The sequence below is a fragment of the Podarcis melisellensis genome (assembly GCF_964234715.1).
Source record: "Podarcis melisellensis genome assembly, chromosome: 5".
NCBI lineage: Eukaryota > Metazoa > Chordata > Lepidosauria > Squamata > Lacertidae > Podarcis > Podarcis melisellensis.
Genome location: NC_138537.1, coordinates 76363518 through 76383279, shown reverse-complemented (window position 1 = coordinate 76383279; position 19762 = coordinate 76363518). Strand labels below are relative to the sequence as shown.

General features: G+C 43.7%; 1 protein-coding gene across 16 annotated transcripts in view; it reads right to left on the bottom strand.

Moving 5' to 3' along the window:
- The window catches only part of LDB3 (LIM domain binding 3), a 149764-nt gene that overhangs the window by 48137 nt on the left and 81865 nt on the right, over positions 1 to 19762 (bottom strand). For 13 of the 16 annotated variants that reach the window (XM_081913600.1, XM_081913592.1, XM_081913601.1 and 10 more), the window contains 2 exons: positions 8504 to 8673; positions 6407 to 6443 (listed from right to left, as the gene is read on the bottom strand). The exons of 1 other annotated variant lie outside the window; for it this stretch is intronic. In XM_081913600.1, coding sequence (XP_081769726.1) covers positions 6407 to 6443; positions 8504 to 8673 — 207 coding nt within the window. Of the gene's footprint in view, positions 1 to 6406; positions 6444 to 8503; positions 8674 to 13516; positions 13532 to 14563; positions 14768 to 16703; positions 16727 to 19762 lie in introns of all 16 variants that reach the window. 2 more of the 16 variants (XM_081913603.1, XM_081913597.1) reach the window with 2 other exon arrangements.

Below are 19762 nucleotides of genomic sequence, written 5' to 3'. Positions count from 1 at the left end.
CCCAGAAACTGGAAATTCTTCCCTGTGTACAATCTCCCTGGGAGAGTTCACTCTAAATGAGCAATATGGGTTGAGGTGGTCTAAGTACTTATCACAGTCTGCTATGCTATTGAGGTAAGACTGAGTGATGCCCCTTTCCCTGTATCTCAACACCAGATCTGACATGTTGTTAATTGCGTGAATATAATTAACAGGTACGCTTAAAAACAAATGTAAGCAGTAGCTGCACTCCTAACATAAAACTAGACAACGGGATAACAGCCACACGGGTGTTAATTGTGTGAATAAATTGATTGTGCCCAAGCAGCAGCAGCACTGCAAAGGGTTGGGGTCCAAATTGCTGTGGTCCAAATAAAAACTGTCCCCACCACCAAACGTCCGTATGGAGAGAAGCCTCCATTGGCGCCTATGGAGGCTATCTGACTGATGCAAATGGCAACTTTGAGGGATCAATTTCCATTGAGATCATGGCAAAGAGGGAAGTTCCCCTTCTCTATAGTACAGCTTGCTACCATGCCAATGGTTTCTCCTGGGTCCTAGTGTCTGCCTTTCTTTGGCTGCACACAGAGGGCTGACAGGACTGAGTGGAAGCAGCCAAGAAAGCTTGCTGGTGCCTCCCCACATATGACCTTTGAACTCCCTCTCCACTGACATTCAGCTGACATGCTACATTGATGTGGCTTTGCCCTTAAGTCTGTCATGGCAAAAAAGTGTAGGGGAACGTGCAGGATTCTAACTGGCTACCACTCTGCTACCAGAAAGTGGGTTCATGATTCAGGATTGGTGGCTTGTTTGTTTTTTAAGTTTCTAAGTAACATATGAACAGGACCTTGGTTACCGTCAAAGCCGAAAGAAGCACAAACAACAAACAGAATAAACAGTGGAAATCAGCCCTTGAAAAAAGGCTTTGCAGGCGATACACAAAGCACAGGCATATTGTGGGGTCCTACTAATGTACCATTTCCAAGGCATGACTCCCCATCCTAGTAAACATGGAACGCCCTCCAAGTGGTGCCATCAGGCCAGGACTTTAGGGCAGCCCAACTCAGCGCTGGAGGGCCTGCAAATGTAGCATGGGCTGGCTGACCTCATTTGGAAGAAAGTGAAGGGATGCACAAAGTCACCTAAAGGGAAGAGCCTTCCTGCCTCCCCTGTAACACCACTATGTCCAGAAACTAACTCAACCAGTAGAAGATGGTCCATTAGGGCACCTTTGGCACTACCCCATTAACCTCAGTCTTCCCCAGCCAGTATCCACCTGCCTAACCACTCCAGGGGTGGTTCTGCTGGTCAGCAGAGAGAAGGGCATGGACAAAACCAGAATTAGCTGCCTCTGTCTGTCTCTGGCGCCACCTACTGTCAACCTCCCTTCCCAAGAGGCACCAGCCAGCATTGCCGTGGGCCCCCATCTCAAGCATCCTCTTCACCCTTTGTGATGTTTCATGGTGTTCTGGAGTTAAGCCGAGCTTTTCCTCACCTGTAGTCAGTGGCATGGAGTAGGGGCAGGGAAACGCACAGCATAATTGCACCCACAGGACGCTATGTATTGAGGAGGGGAGATGGGAACTCAGCACATGCCTGTCCCATGAGCCTTATAACATGCAGATGTCTCCAAAGCTTCAACAGTCCATGGCTATCTGCACATCATACCTTTAAAGCATCTTCAAGGGACATCCCTCCCCCCAAAAAGTATTGGGGGCATTGTAGTTAACTAAGGGCTATTGGGGTGTGAGGGGTGAACTACACTGCCCGGTATTCTTTGAGGGAAAGACTGTGCTTCAAATGTGCTTTAAAGGTACAGCATGCATGCGGTCTGTAGGTGGGAGGGTCGGCTGAAGACCAGAGGTGCCATCTTCTTAACGGGATTGAGGGGGCCCCATGTGCAACACCATGCGATGCCAAGACGCCATGTGCATGACACCCTGACGTCGCATAAGGCAAGAAGCCAGGGGGCAGAAATTGCCTTGGCCCTTGGCAATTGTCGCCCGTGTGCCAGCACCTCTCCTGCCCCACTTGCCCTCACCGGCAGCCCGGCTGCCTTTCAGCAGCCTTCCGTGGGTGGGTGCGAAGCTCTGCCAGTGTGGTGTAATGGTTAAGAGCGGTAGTCTCGCAATCTGGTGAACCGGGTTCGCGTCTCCACTCCTCCACATGCAGCTGCTGGGTGACCTTGGGCCAGTCACACTTCTCTGAAGTCTCTCAGCCCCACTCACCTCACAGAGTGTTTGTTGTGGGGAGGAAGGGAAAGGAGAATGTTAGCTGCTTTGAGACTCCTTAAAGGGAGTGAAAGGAGGGATATCAAATCCAAACTCTTCTTCTTCTGCCTGCCTGCCTTCCTGCCTGCCTAACAGCAGCACAAAAAAGCCCACAGGGGACCCAGAGCTCCCCAGCCTGCCACACCACAGAAGCTCCTTGAAAAGCAGAGCTGGAGGCGCACAGCCCCACCAAGCTGCTTACCTCCCCATTCAGACAGGCTCCACTCTGGTCCTCCCTGTCTGTGCTGCCAACTCTCAATCCCGGACTCGCAGAGCCCACAGCAAAAGCATCCTTGCGACGCTGCAAGGAGCCAAGGGCAGAGCCGAATGCCCCTTGAAGTTGGGGGCGGGGTGCTCTGCTTGCTCAAAAAATATTGGGGGGGGGAGTGGAAACTGTCTCGGCCCCTAGGAGTTGGCACACCTGCTGAAGACCTGCTGAGGCAAAGGGCAAGGTGGTGCCTCCTCCAATCTTTCCATGTGCAAAAGCTGTATGGGTTGGAAGCTGACTCTTACTTCAACTTCAGCACAGAAAAATACCCTCCCCTGTGCCTGAGAGCAACAGACTGGCTTGTGAGGTGTAGAACAGGTTGTGTGGCGAACAGAGGTCTCTGTCCTCCAACTTGATCTCCCTGCCACACAACTCCTCCAGCACAGGTTAGCTGAGGCGTCTGCCTCATTCTCCTTAATGACTCTCTCTCTCTCTCTCTCTGGCATTTATTTAGTGCACAGTTTTCTAGCTAGGCTGTTCCAAATCAAATTAATAGGAGTCTCCCAAAAGACAGCATTTTCTTTTAGAAATAAAAACTTACACACACACACACTCAGCCCATGTCAAGATATCTCCCTCTGTCTTGGCATGATAAAGAATTCAAGAGATGTCATTAGAGAAAGGCAAACTACTTCACAATTCACTGAATAATTCATGGCAACCCCATAACAAAGGAAAATATTACAGTAAATGGGAACTTTACAATCTGAAGCACCACATACTCTCATTCTGAGAAAAGGCCACGCATTAACAGTGGCTGGGGCTGGTTATGGAGTGTCAGTCCCCAGGCCCAAGAGTGAAAAATGCAGTTATTTTCTTTTTTTACTCTGGAACTCCAGAGTTTTTGAGTGGAAGACTATAAGGAAACAGGGAGTTCCGTGGAGAATCATCCAGCCCTTCCGATTTCCCACAGTGAATGAAGGTGAAATACAGAGGCGACACAGCAACAGAGAATAGTATTCATGTGCTAATTAGCAAGCAGATTGACTCTTACATTGACAGTCTGAAAGGACTTATTTTGATTTTTGTTTTCATCCATCTATGGCAAGCTTCCTCAACCAAATGCCCTGCAGATGTTTTGGACTATGACAGCTGCCTGGGGCTAATGAGAATTGTAGTGTAAAACATCTGGAGGCCGAGGCCGGAGAAGGCTGGCACAAGGGCAGGTCAATTTTGAAGAGCCACCACAAGGAGGCATCACCCCACAACTGTTGCATGAAAGTCTACCTGCACAGCCTGAAAGCAGCAGAAAGCAAACATTTTCCACGATGGGAGAGTATTGCATGGATGGAGACTTTTGCAAGTCCATTTTACTAGCTAAATACTGATGAAAAATATATATATATTTTAAAAAACCTCATTAATGGTCTTAGGCCTCCTCTCTGAAGACCACATACAGTGAATACTGGAAGAATTACAGATTGCGGTTGCCACAGGCTCTCCCACATGCCCATTGCTTTGGAGGCCATGTTGTACAAAGTTAAAGACTCCACTATAACTATACTACTAACAGCATTTGGGAGTTTGACACAGCACTCCATTTTTGTCTAGCCAACTTTTTGGAATGATGGGTGAATGTGTCTGGTAGTCTATGTTGGATCAGGACGTAGCGTACCACTGCAGCAGCCCCTTCTTCTATGGTTTAAAAACCTGCTACTTTGACCACAGATCCTTCTTGGTCTTCTTTTTAAAAATGAATCTGCAGGCTCAGGATAGTACTGACTGAATGTGTAAACGCCTACTTTAACCTTCTGGCCCATCCTGCCCAAAGTCACAGTGTTCACCAGCGGCTGAGCACCCCTGGCAATCATAGTTTGAGAAACAAGTGACATGCACGAGGCTGACAACATACAGCACATGACGCATAGAGTATTGTTACATACATTCAACAAATTACGCAGTCTTCTATAAACGGATGCATCTGCCCATTTCCCCTTCTGAAAACAAAAACTATCATTCCTTGCCTGACTTTCAACTTCAGGGGTTTTAAACTGAACCTTTCCTTTGTTGGCCAGTGCAAGCTCTTTGAGGAATATATTTTGCCTTCAAAGGCATGCAAAGGAACAACAAACAGTCTCATATTAATGGGTCAGATTGTGTTACTTGTGAAAACATCTCAAATCCTGGGGAACTGTACAGAATCCAAAATACTTAACTGGTGCAGAAGCTATTGCCTTAGTTCATACAGGAGTCATAAACAGAGGCGCTACATGGTCAGGAGCCTCTAAGGCAGTGGTTCTCAACCTGTGGGTCCCCAGATGTTGTTGGACTACAACTCCCATCATCCCTGAGCTCTGGCCTTGCTAGCTAGGGGTGATGGGAGTTGTAGTTCAACATCTGGGGACTCACAGGTTGAGAAAGGCTGCTCTAAGGTGACTGCTCAGAGTCCCCATTCCAGCCCTACTGCCCCCTTGAGCACCCTGTTCTCCTTCCTGGAAGGAGGTGGGTGGTAGTGCCAAAAGAAAGATGGAAGGAAGCTTTTCTTAGGTGGCTGTAGCAGTTGTCGGAGCTGCTACAGGAACCCAGAGTGTTCTCATTATGCAGAGGTTCTGTTTAGGGTTCCTGTGCGAACCAAGTCAGAAATGAGATGTTACAGTAAGTCAGCTACAATCAGAATATCATTCAGCAGAGTTCCAAGGGATGTGCATTTTCTGGTGCTACCCAGTGCATATACAGCAGGTGTAGATGCAGTGGAAAAACCCACATGTGCGGATGTCACACATGGCAATCTACATGCAGAGATGGCGCACTGATTCTTATGGAATGCCTTCCATGTGCGAATTTTGCAACATGTGATGCAGTCCTCCAGCTTGTAAGCATTCTGCTAAAACAGAAGAAGCCAGTCTATAGACTAAGCATCTGAGAGATAAGCAAAGCTCCAGTTTCATAAACACCTGGCACTTGCAACGGAAGGCGAATGGCAGCCAAATGTACCTGCAAACATACATCTAAAAATTTTCTGGTGGGTGTGTGCTTCAGAAATGGGGATATGCATGGAAGAATCACAGGGATGAAACACCAACAAAAGCAAATCTGCAGCAGCACAGTGGGACTCTGGTGAGGCAACATTATAAAACTGACTGCAATCCCAAGACCCCGCTAGAAGAATATGCTCAGGGAGGGAGAGCTACGCAAAAAGAGAGTAGACTAGGATCCAGAACTATCTACTCCAGACAGCCACCAATAAACTGAATGTAGGAACAAGATGAATCCTGCAGCCTATTCAAGCTAGACAAGCACAAGTAATGGATTAATATTTGAGCTTCTGTGAGACAGAATATGTGAAAATGGACAAACACTTTAGTAGCAAAAGCAGTCCTGTATGCTCATACTGCATTATTATGAGAAGAAACAAACCAATTAATCTTGGTTGAGTTGGGTTTTTGCTTTTCCCCGCTTTAGTTTTCATTAAAACAAACTTTAGGTGTTTTATTCATATTGTTGGGAACAACTCCTGTACCGTGATCATCTGTGCATCTCCATTGAAACAAGTGCCAATCACAAGGTCATCCAAATAAATTGCTCATTAAAATTTCAAGACTAGCCACACCATCTTATTACATTTCCATCCACTTAACACAATTTAGGGCGGTTACATGCACACTGGCTCATGGGGGGCTGTCACACAAAATAATCCCACCACCAACAAATGGGAATCCCTTGTGCAAAGACTGGGCACGCCCACTGAAATTAGGCCACTTCCCCATCTATTCCACCTAGAGACTCTTTGTTAAGCCAACAGCACTTTCATTTTAGTGGTTTGAGTAAATGTAGTAGGCTTCTTAAGAACTAAATTTTCATAGTGTTCAAATTAATGCCAGTTTAGAGCACTAAATATTTGTTATCAGTAAAGAGAAGGCCATAGTACTTGCTGCTAGTTGCCTACCTTGATCTCCTCAGGGCATCTTCATCTGGATCTTGCACTGCAGATGAGAAATTGACTCCATTAGAGAGGAAAAAACAAACAAGACAACTAGGTGGAGATTACAACCTAAGTACAAAGGGAGCAGGAACTGGTAATTCAGGTTCTCTAGGGGTAAATGACACCTTGCATGGGAGATCTGTGATTGGCTCTCCCAATGCTGCCAGGTGTGAATTTCTATTCAGTGGTTTGAATTAACATAGAAAAAAAACCTACTTTGAATTTCTCTTCCTTTCTGAAATCTGGTTAAAGTGTTAGTTTATTATTCCTGCTTTTTTTAAAAAAAAACAGTTTTCAACAAGAACACCACTTAGGATTTTCTATTTATGTGTGATTTCAATTCACACCGTTACAACTGGAGCAGGAATAAATTTGTTGGTCTTAATATCTCTTAAGGACCAAAGAAAGAAATTGCAGGATGAAAGGAGGGGTGACCATGATTAGACTTGTCTCAGCAGCAACTTCCCCCCCATTGCACCTTAACTTGACATTTTGGAATCTTTTTGTTACACTGGCATTTCAGGCAGCATGTTGTGTCTGAAATGTTAATGTTTTGATTTTGTAAACTATCCTTCGCTGTCCCTTTACCATCTCACTTCAGGTTTGCTTTTGGAACAGACACAAAACTGATAGCCCTGCTGGATGAGTCACACCCAGATACCAACAGGGGATAAACTTTTCTGCTGACCTTGTTCCTATCTAAGGCTACTGCCTGGCATCATACAGTTCTCATGGACAACTGGAACATCAGGTCACTGTGTCAGGGCTTCCTTACCAATGATTTTATTTTCATCTGTCCAATTTGATGCAGAGGGTAACCACTGGAGAGGCTTGCTAGGCCCCATGGCAATTGGCATGGGGTACTCCTTAGGCTCCAGAGATCAAAGATGGCTGAGAGATTATCTGGACCTTTGGAGTAGGTTGTCATCAATATATTGATGACACCCAGCTCAATACCTGGGATGCTAAGGCAACTTAACTTAAACAAGGTCATGGAAGTAAGATTCCCAGTCCTATTCTCTGAGCTGCAGCCACCTGCACTCCTGAAACACTTCTCCAGAAGGTCAGGAGCCCTTTTGAATAATGAAACCAGTTGGGCAAACCTCCACCCAATTTTGGACAACCTTCCCTTCCCCAGCAGATTGCCAAGTGAATTATTTGTGCCCTGGAGGAATTAAACATGCTGACAATCAATATGATGGTTGTCATGCCATCAACGCAGGCTCATGGCCTTGGTATTATCCTGCATCCTTTTTCATATGTTGGTTGCTATGCTTCTGCAACAGCATTATGACAGTTATGTCTTCTGCATAGACTGTGTCCCCTCTTGGCAAGGACCCTGCCATGTTGATACACGCTTAAGTACCGCCTAGGCTTGGCTACTGTAAAACATTTTGTGTGGGACTGCCCTTGAAGATTATTCTAGCGTGGTGTAACATGCTATAGTCCAACTCTTATGAAATGCCAGGAGATGGGAACACGCTCAGCCTTTGTTTTATTTTCCAGCCACACTGGCTGCAGTTCTTCTCCCATGCCCAATTCAAGGCACATAAGAACTTGTATATGGCATGGAATCGACATACCTTAGTGATGGTATCTCTCTGTACCCATCCTCCTGCAATCCTTCAGCGTCATCTCAGACCCTCCTTCAGTTGCCATCTATTCATGAAATCAGGCCTGGCATCTGAACATGGCACCCTCAGGCAAATATCAAGGACCCAAGCACATTGGAAAGCCCACCCTGGCTGATGCTAGCACCTCTTTAGTTTTTTTCCCACCCTTACAAAATGTTTTTAGGAACCAGGGTTGAGAGGAGTGTTGGGCTAGGTAACTGCTGTTGCTGCCGCCACCATCTTAATTCTTTCCCATGATGCCTCTGGCACAACACTGTAATGCTGCAATGTGATGCCAGTGGCATTGAAAGGGAATTAAAATGGCTTCCCCGCTTAAGCACAGAACTCCACCTCTCATATTACCTTATGACTACTGGCCGATGGTATACAGAGGGAAAACAAAGAATTCCATCAAAGACGTGAACTGGGGCTTCCCAGCCTGACTTACTGTACTCAGTTCCTGTCATCTGAGCCAGGATGCGGAAGGACCTGGACTGCAAGTGGGAAGAACGGCGACTCCAATCATCAAGCTCATCTTCAGGCTTGTTCTGAGTTTTAAGCACAGCCTGATACACTGGAGAGGCACTGTCTACATGAGGATCTTTAACAGGGAGGCTACTGCAATGCAGAAAGAGGTGCACTGTAAAATGGCCAATGCTGATTTTATCTCCCCTCCCCAACACCCTTCCTGCTGCTTGTCTTTGGATCCCCAGTTTCCACTTAACCACAGTGCAGTGAGATGATGAACGAGTGATCAATGTAAATGTTGGCCAGCAAATGTAAGGAGACTAACAATTCTGACTTGCATTTGTTGTCCAAAGGGTGTTTGTGGTTCTGGTGGTAATGGAATGGAGCCAGACTAAGTCCCATATCAGTGGTACTGAGATTAGTCATGATAAACTTTTTCATTTTGGTTACAATGGGAGCTAAGCGCAACCAACAGTTGTCTGTATCCAACCCATAATCATCCACATGTCTATATCTCTATATCTTTATATATTTCTATATATCTATACAACTTTGCCCATCTTCTAGTTAAGAATGATCAGCACGTGGACCTATTCCAAACTATCAAACAAATCTACCAACAGGCTAAAATGTTTCAACTCATTTATCCAAATGGCCTGCAATTGTCCAAAATACTTCAATAATCAGTTCAGATAAACTCTTTACAAAGAACTACAGGGAGCAGTTTTTCTTCTTCTTACACCATGATGGATTTTCAGACTAACAAATTGATTACATTCTCTAGGTTCCAGTTTCCTCTATTATCATTTTGCTGTAGAACTGTTATTATATCCCAGGCTTCCTCAACCTCAGCCCTCCAGACGTTTTTGGCCTACAACTCCCATGATCCCTAGCTAGCAGGACCAGTGGTCAGGGATGACGGGAATTGTAGTCTCAAAACATCTGGGGGACCGAGGTTGATGAAGCCTGTTATATCCTATATGTAGGCATATTGAAACCATACATTGCTGGGCCTTTATCCCACTATCTTATCGACATCCGTGTTAACAGTTTTTTTAAAAAAATAAGCCTATAAGATAAATAAATAAATAAATAAATGCTCAAACTTTTATGCTGGTATATCTGCCTTCAATGACACCATAGCACCATGTTTTGAATATTGTTGAAACATGGCAAATGGTGAGTGCCATTTGAGGAATATTTGCTCATATTATAAGGATATCAGTGCTGATCAGAGGCAGCTCACTAAACAAAATTATGTGCATACATAATCATGGAATTAAATTCAGTCTCCTTATCACTAGTAGCATTGTATTGGGCATGTAATGGGTCATCAAGGAACTTTTTTTTTTTTGCTTTCAGGTGGATAGCTTCAATTAACAGAGATGGACACACTTCAATTTATATCATAAAAAATAGTTATACATTTAAAAACCCCGCAGGCAGTACAATGAAAAATATCTTGGAATGGGAATCCATTTGATCCCAGTCTCCTGCTTACAATCTATGGAGTAGACCAGGTGCTAAAGCCTTGCTGAATCTAACCAAAGTTCACCAGGCCTAGCATTTTGATTCCCAACAACAGCCAGACAGATGCCCCTGGAAGCTCACAAGCAGATCATGGATGCAGTGGTTTCCCCCATGGCATTTGTTCCCAGTTATCTAGCAATTGCGCAGCACACCAGCTCTGAACACTGAAGACTTGATTTAGCTTGCATGGCCAATAGACCTCTGCTCCGTTAATTTATCTAATCCCCTTTTCAAAGCTGCCAAACTCCAACAGCCATCACCTTGTGATAGTAAATATTCTTCTTATGTGTTTTGTAAAGAAATACTTTCCGTTGTTGCTACTGACCCCAATGTTCAAAGACAGAACAAAACCCAAGAAACGTTTTCAGAATTTGGCTCCTCGGGTTAATTGTGTCATTGAACTTTTATGATTGTATTAAACTAGGCAGCTAATAACTGAAATCACGACACACCACAATGACCGAAATCCAAGGAACTGTAATATGTATCTTATGATCAGGTTCATTCAAAGTATATCTGAAAACTGTTTAGGATTTTTGCAGTATAATCCAATGCATGCCTACTCAGAAGTGAGCTCTGTTACTGCGTTCACCATGAATTACTCTCAAGTATGTGTGTACAGGAGTGTAGCCTAAAATGTTATTCACTTCCTTGGGATTTCTAGTCCATTTCACTTATTCAGTGGTCATTTATTTATGTACAGTTCTACAGTGACGATCTCTTTAAACAGGGGCAGAAACGGAATGATAAAAGTTTATAGAAAGACAATTCATTGGAATATGCATGAAAAAATAAAAGGCAAAACTATCTTGTCTTGGTGTATTATGAATTAAACAGAAGGTTAGGGGAAGAAAACCCCAGACTTATCATCGTGAACAATATAAATACCTTCCTCCTCCCCACCAAAGTTATAAGTAACTCCTGTATACAGGCAGGACTTCCTGGAACCTCATGTAGACCACTTTTGAGTTTTGATGGAAGATAGGAAGATAGGATTAAGATGCATTTAAAAAAATCTGTGCCAAGGATTAAATCCAAGAGACACCTGCAAAGAACTGGCTCACTCCATTTTTTAAAAATGTAGCCGATCTGAACCAGAAAAATGCTATGTACATTAGAATCCAAGTAGATTTGAGAATAGTCAACATAATTTCACATCTGACATGCACAGAGCTTTGCCCAAGCAAGCCTGCAAGCCTGTCTGTGGACTTAGAAGGGTGAAACTGAAATGCATTCACATATAAAGCACAGTATAACATCTACTGGGAGGAACTAATGTTCTGCAGGTGAAAAATTAGGAAGCTTAAAAAGTGAAAAGGAGCAACAACAAGAGCTGTGCAGCACTGAACGAAGCACATTCAGAGGGCTCTTAGTTTAAAAACAAAAAGAAAAAACCAAAACCCCAAAACACATATAAACATTGTGAACAGAGCCCAGCTCTAGTATGGAACCATATACTAAAAGTATATAAGGGGAAAAAATAATTGTGAAACTTTATGTATATTACAGTATTAAAAATGTGTCCCCCAATTTTATGAATTTACGCATGCTGTTTTGGGAGGGCTTTTTGCTCAGAAAGGCAGTGTAAAAATATTTTGGATAAAAATAATAATATGAAAAATATGAAAACCATGTGTCCAAAACATAGGACACAATATGTGTCTATGGAGTGTGTGCTTTTAAAAAGTAGCTTGGTGTTTGAGGTAACAGGGAAAATAATAAAATGGGCATATACATTCTGATAAAGAAATAAAGTCAATTTTTTCCCTTTTCGACACCTTTCAGAGTCCTGTATTTGTTCACTGGAGCAAAATTTATTCCCCAAACTCAGAATCTGACTTTCTGCATTTTCAGTCTGTGTGATTACTTTTTTGTTTATTTTCTGGGTGGTGGGGGGAGTCAGTAACTTTATAGTTCTTAATTTATGTATTAGGGTCTTTCCCACAGAAAACCAGTACACATGTGTTGTAGAATCCACATGTGGAACAGTTTTCTAAGGACAGTACCACTTCAGACTGAAATTAGCATGGTAAAGGTAAGACTAGCTCAAATCTCTGTCTTTTTTGTTTTGTTTTTGCCAGCAGAACATTGTAACATGTAATTCCCATGTGTAGTCTAAAGTGGTACCACCCAGAAAGACCTGGACCACATACTTCTACTGCATGTGTAAAGCCGAAATCCTTACAATTCATAGGTAAACCCCTTTAATGAGGTTTAACCACAATGCAGAAGTGTGTCTTCTATTTTCATATGCTTTGTGCTATTAAACTGTGACCTATCTGGAATTTTCTGGAGGACATGGTGGCTGTATTTAGTGTTTTGGTGTTACAATAACGAGCCTAGCCTGTGCCTGGGCTCACATGCTTCCGCTCCTCCAGCACAGCCATTCAGTGATCAGAAACTTCCACTTCCATTTTAGATTAACCATAATTTAGTGTGTTGTATAAACCCTAAACTGTGGTTAATCTTAACTACGGTTAGAGAAACAAGTCAGCTTCACAAACTATAATTTGAAGTTGACTTCTTTCCTTTACCTGTGGTTAGGGTCCAGTGGGTTTGGATGGCATGGCAAGCTGCAGTTAGTAAAAAAATGGAAGCCAAAGATTTTGAATTCCTCCTCATAGCCATGCAAAAGGAGGTGCGAGGAGCCTTTAAACCCAAGGAGAGGATAAGCTCATTGTTGCAACCCTAAACAATGGCTCCTTCTTGAGCAACATTCTACTGTAAGAAAAGAGATGCTGAATTGACTGTTTAATTTTGTGTGATCAGCTGTTTGGAAGATCCCACTTAACTGCCATCAGCAAAATACTGGCTCAGTTCAGACCCCACTTGATTTCTCACAGGAGACACCAGACTCCCATATCTCCATTGCAAGAGGGGAAGCCAAGGGGGCCAGAGCTCCCAGCATTTTATGCTGGGCCCTAGATCCCCTGTCCCCTTATTCCCTTTTTAAAAGAACACACTTTGTAAACTCTGCTAACAGGGCAGCTGGCACGCACCACTTTAATATGCCCAGGGGCTCCTATACATATAAACCAGCATATGCAGAAGTCCTAGCAAGACCCATGCTCCCCTTCCCCATGCAGATTGTGTCCCAGTGATGTGAGTGCTAAATGGGAGCATCTAACTGTGCAGATGCCTGTTCACATAAGGCGTTCCTCAACAAAAGAGTAGAGGTGATTCAAATCGGGCATCAGCATGACTGGGAGTTCATGTGGTGCTCCCCCTACCACTGAAAGGAAGTTGTGGACTTGGTAAATATCTGAACTAGGCCAGTAAAATTCTCCGCCATGAAACATTCGTGAGTCTGCCTTATACGGTATGTCTTAATTTAGCACCAATACATACTAAATGTTTTTAAAATCTATAAAATTGGAAAGAAGTGGGCCATACATAAGAGGAAGATTAATTTCTACTCTGCACTTCTTTGGTTCTATAGAGTTGGAAATATAAATCTACTTACGCCAGTGGAGATTCACTGTGAGTCATAGGATCAAAACCCAACAAAGAGTATTGAGTGTTTGGGGTCCATCATAATGGAGAGTTGGGATGTACACAACAGAGCAACATTAGTATGAGAAATTAACGAAAACCCACAAGGAATGTATAAAGGGGGGAAAGAAAGAGAAGAAACCATTATCAATACAAGGAGTAAATTAATACATCAGCAGTTGGAAGAAGCTTGCTAAAGCTGTTAAACCTAGGGTAGCAATGCTGCTGTTCTGTAACTCTGAATGCATTCAAAATTTTGCAATCTGCACACAAAGCAATATATATATATATATGCATCATAAGAAGGCCATACACATATAACTTCCATCAGGATACTGGAGTTGCACAACTGAGAGTTAACTCCTAATCGACACAGGCAAATATCAACAGTCTTGAAAAAGCACCCGTGATTTCATTTGTTAAAAATGTACTGCGAGAGAGAGAGTAATATTGGCACAACACTTCTGACCTGACTTTGTTTTTTCTTCTTCTTTTTAACACCCATCACCCAATATTTGGGAGATGTTCTGAAGTACAGCAAGGGGAGGTGGAAGGAGGAAGCTGGATTCTTCTCCACTCCCTTGCTTTCCCACCCTAGGCGTTTTTTTAAAACCACTGTTGTTCCACTTTTTAAAGCAAGTTTTCTTCTGGTCTCAGAACACCATCACACTGCTTTAAAGGGATTTCAGGACAGACCTGCACACAGCTCTGCCCTCGTAATTGGTTGGGTTTTAGGTGTATCTGATAAAATATTAGATTTCTTTATCTTTCAAAATGAAAAAGCAAAAAAGGTAAACCCTGTAGCCTTGGGGAAAGGGGGATATGAAAATATGATGGACAAATAAAACAGAAATTCTAGATTTATCATGTCAAACCAACCCTTCCTCCCAGTTTCCCAGATCCTGTTGTCTCTAGCACTTTATTCCACATCACGGCACTTAGCAGACTGCTCAAAATGAAAGAGAGGGCAGTGTAGCATGCAGGAAGGAACCGGGGCACACAAAGGAAGTTCTCTTACCCAGCAAGTTCACCACCTTGTGCCTGGGCCTGGCCTGCAATGGCATCCATGATAGCATCTTGAGAATACATGCTTATTGGGGTGTTATACTGGGCGTGAATGATGGTGGCCTTGCCACCAGGCCCTTTCACCTCAATGGGTTTGTGCGTAGACAGAGCAGAATCCTTCAGGACGTTGGGGTTGAAGCGCTCCACGTACTCTGTGCTGGGATGGGGGAAGAGTGAGGTTACAGAAACTGAGGGAAGAAAGAAGAAAAGGGGCAAGGAAGCGATGGTGGAAAGGGAGGGAAGGAGGTGCGTGCACAGAGGAGCATTCAAGGACATCGTGCACAAGTAGAGAAAGCTTTTGATCGGACAGAATGGACTTGAAATACCACGGCAAAAAAGGGCAGGACTTGCAGCCATTCCAGAGAATGGATGACCTGTCGATAGCTTCTGCTTTTGTGGAAGAAATGCTACAATATCCCACCATTAAAAGCACAATTTTTTAATTGTGAGAAAGTGTCTTTCTTCCCTCAGATAGGGCACCCACTGGCACTATGACAGCTGTTGGGAAAAGCCTCTGTAATACAAGTGTAGGGAATATTTGGCCATGCAGATGTGGCTGAGCTGCAACTCTCATGATCCCTGCCCATTGGCCATGCTTGCTGGGGCTGTCCCTTGTACAGTGGCCATGTAAAAGTCAGTGGTTTATAAACACATCTCTGTCTCTCACACCTTCACTCTGGCAAGCCAGGGGGATTATCACAGGCCAAGGACACATTTCAGCCTGACAAAAGCACTCAAGGCGGCTGGAATGTGTCCTTGAAATGGACACATCCTATGACGTAGCCTGGGGGCGAGGCCCAAAGGTCAGGCAGAGAGAGCCGTCCTTGGGCTTGAGGTTACTCACTCCTGCTCTAGGGGCATCAGATATCAGATTTTCTTTCTGATGCATATGACCATATGCAATTTTTTCAAGAATTTTCTAGAAAACCCACACCACTGCTTCTGGGGGCATGAATGTCAAGTTAGAGACAGAAAATCTCCCAATTTGTTATTGTTCCTGAAGCCCAGTCCTATTGAGGTAGACTTAGAAATAGATCAACGTGGGTTTGCTCCCTGGTAAACATATATAGGATTACAGCCTTAGCAGGCTATTGATGCAACTCTTGCTAGGTCATGATATCAGAAGCTCCCCCCCCCCCTTTATTTCTCAAATGATAAAATGATATTTTATAAGATACCTTTGTTGAAAGTCTGCCAGGCAGAAATAGTTAATACAAAACCAGTTGTACGTAGCTGCTGGATTGCAAGAGGGACAAGACTGTCTTTTTAAAAGCTCTGAAGCAGAACAATACTCGACTGATGTAGATGTTCCTGTCGCGGCAGCAGTTTGACAGGAGAAACGGCGCCTGACCTGTGGGATGTTTATCTCCCTCAGAGCTATCAAAGGGGTGGGAGCCTTTGGGGAATGTATTTTTATGAACTAGGGAGGGACAGTTATAAAACAGATACCAGGACTCAAACAACGCAGTACATGCACAGACACTTCGAGGGAACAGAAACCTGCCACGACATGAACACATTAACTAACATGCATCACAAACTAAAATGTACATTTATAGTAACATTTGACTTCAAATGGTTTGAACCTCTTAGCAAGGTATTTCACGGCAAGAAGCCTCCACACACTAGTTTCAACAGCCACCACAGGCATCTGTAGCTAGTAAGCCTTCCAGCCTAGCCATGCCATGCTCCCAGAAAAGGAAAAGCCACTGCCATCCACTCACTCCTACTCTATACTAGTTATCAAACTTTGTGGCCAGTACATGAAGATCCTCTGGGAGCCACAACAGGAACAGAGAGGTCTTGTGGCAAACCTTTTGAGTGGATGCAATATAATTAAATAAAGCCATTCCAGACAAAGTAATGCATTTGCAGTGGCACCATAATAATATGTAAGGAGAATGAATATTCCTAGAACGGAACTACCAGTAGAACACACTAGTGCCATTTTATGCCTGCCACACCACTGAGCTCTTGTAATGTGCATCTCACTTGCAAGCACACACACACAGCAGGAACAAACAGGTTCATGCTACCCCAGGAAGTGGGGACATAGTCAAACATGTAACACTGGCACACTGTTTAATACTAACTTGGCAGCAGTGTTCGCTATGACCTGGGAGGGAAGAGAAAGACAAAAGGAGGGGAAATCAGACCAACAGATTTAAAATAAAATAAAAAGAGCACGAGGCTAGTAAGTATTAACCAGGCTTTATAAGGCTTTTGCAAATTCCTCTACAAATAGGAACAGAAAGCAGCTGTTATGTCCCAAACCTCCCAATGTGATTAACAGAGGGAAAATGTAAGGATTACAGTTTATCCACCAGGATTTATGGAGGTACTGTGATATTTTGCCTGAACATGAACACCAAGTTTTTATTACTGTAACATTGCTTGGCATACTGCTTGGCATGCAAGGGCAAGAAAGCAAACTTTTGAAAGTCGCTTTGGAAAGTGACCATTAGATAGCAACAGCAACCCGTGTGAACACAGTAGATGCATCAAAGAAATAACGCCTCTCACCTCCACTGTGCTAAGCACTCTGGGATCAAGCACCATTCTTTCTCAACCTTTTCTACTGCTAGTGTATTGACATCTTGCTTGACCAAGAACATCCAAAGCAAATATCAAAAAGATGCACATGTCATAAACCCTCCTTCTCAGGGTTCTGTCACCACCACCATGGAAATCATTGAAAGCTCTGAAGCGAGAGGCCAATTCAGTTCTCAGTGACTCCCACTGAGCTCCACAGGTTAAAGTAAATGGGTTTTGGTCTGGAACACAGTTGAGAGGGAGCAAAACCTGTCCACAGGGATTCCAGAATGCACCTTGTTTTCTTTTTCCTATATAAATGAATGGCTTCTATTGACCTCATAGGACCTATGGGAAAAATTATAGCAGTTACACTTGCAAACTCCACTGTGGTGGGAAGACACTAGGCACTCCTGGTAACTAGGGAATCAAGAGAAAGTGTTGGATCCAAAATATTCTCCTGGCTGTGTGTATAGATAGATAGATGATAGATAGATGATAGATAGATAGATTAGATAGATGATAGCTAGATAGCTAGATAGCTAGATAGCTAGATAGATGATAGATAGATAGATTAGATTAGATTAGATAGATGATAGATAGATAGATAGATAGATAGATAGATAGATAGATAGATATAGATAGATAGATAGATAGAAGATAGATAGATAGATGATAGATAGATAGATGATAGATAGATAGATGATAGATAGATAGATAGATAGATAGATAGATAGATAGATGATAGATAGATATGCTCCTTCAGGGTCAGTGCAACTCCATCTGTATCAAACTCTCCCAAATTGCAAGAATTCCTAACCAACATAACCAATGTCTTGTCTGGATTAAGTTTTAGCTTGTTTAGCCACCCATTTCTGAACACTGACCTATCACTTTTATTGCCATACTGGTATTAGATTGTGGCAAGAGTTGTGCGTCATCCACACATTGATGACCCCTCCGCTCAAATCTTCAGATGACATCCCAGTAGTTTCATATAGGGGTTGAAAGTATGGAAAACAAGATGGAACTCTGGGACACTCCACAGGTCAAAGGCTATGAGATGAAACAGCAGTCTCCCAGCATCACTTTCTGGGAGAGCCTCTCAGAAGAACAGCGTTCCACAAACCTATCCCCACCAAACAGCTTAGGAAGGATACCATGGCTGATTGCATCAGACACTGCTGGGAGGTCCAGGAGACGCAACAGGACAGCACTCCCTCTGAGCATCTCATAGTGTAGGTCCACTAGGGTGACCAAGTCAGCTTCAGTTGCAAAACCAGGCTGGAAGCCAGATTACAATGGTTCCAAAGAATCCAATGAATACCTACAGTTGGAAGCTTGGTGACCAACTCGAGAGATTCTGGTGACTGATAGGATCAATATGTCACCTGCTATCCACCGATGTAGGCCAACATTGGGTTAGCTCCAGGAATGAATGTTGTCTTATTAACATTTTCTGCAGCTCAGTTCTTAGGACCATTTCACACATTACATAGCAGCAAATGGGTCTTTCCACTGCATTTATGCTCAGTAGGGAGCTGCAGCTAATTCCAGCTCTTTGACAAATGCGCTTATGAGACACAGGTGTTTTTGCAACAATGTTTTTGTTCCACTTACTCCTGCCACATTTTTAACAGCACACTTAAAGAAAATGCAGGTGCACAGATAATAATGATGTCGCCTCAAGTGCAATTTGGGAGGAGAAGCACCAGTGGCGTAGCGTGGGTTGTCAGCACCCATGGCAAGGCAAGTAATTTGCACCCCCTAACCCGTGGATTTGCGCTCCCTAACCCTAACCCCCAGATGTTGCGCCCGGTGCAGCCGGCCCCCCTGCACCCCCCACGCTACGCCACTGAGAAGCACTTGTGGACTGGCACCGTCCTTCAGCCAGGCCCTTGAGTCGATCTGAAACTTATTCTGCAAGGAACAACCTAGAACCTTGACCACCTCATCAATTTTCAAGGATCAAGCACTCTGCCAGATATACCCCACAGATCCCTGTTAGACCTTGCGTGAATAGGAATTGTAAGCGGCTTTGGGAGCTAATCTTGGCAGGGTGTAGTGGAAGGCAGTTCCCGCTGTCCTGAGAGGTGAACCAAGCTGGAGCACTGTTCCTAGATTTATTTTTGTTACCCCCCCCTTTAAAAGGCCCAGATCTGGTTGAGGAAGAAACTCAGGTTTATGTTTTTAATTTATCAGAGAAGGGAGCCTTCTTAGCAAGCCGTTCAAGTTGCCGCTAGCAAGACTCAATCCACGATTCTTCTGGTAGCTGACAAAGTTAATGAGGAAAGGGATTTTCCTGTGGATCCAGGGGATCAGGTTGCTGTGATTGTCTTGCACACTTCTCTTTGATGGACAACAGGGGTCTGGTGGCAGACATGGAGATTTCTTAAAAGAAAGGCAAAGTTGCATAGTATGAATACATAGATGTACTGTTTACTCCACTGCTTGCTGTCCAAGTTTTAATGGGGGGGGGGGGGAGAGAAAAGGAAGGGGGAAAACACTGGTTGCCAATAGAGGTTTTCACATTAGGATAATTAAAAGTTTCCCACTCCATCTTGTTTCCTGCCCTTCAGTTTCTCTCACTCAAGAATATTCTCCCACTGGCTTAGTAAAC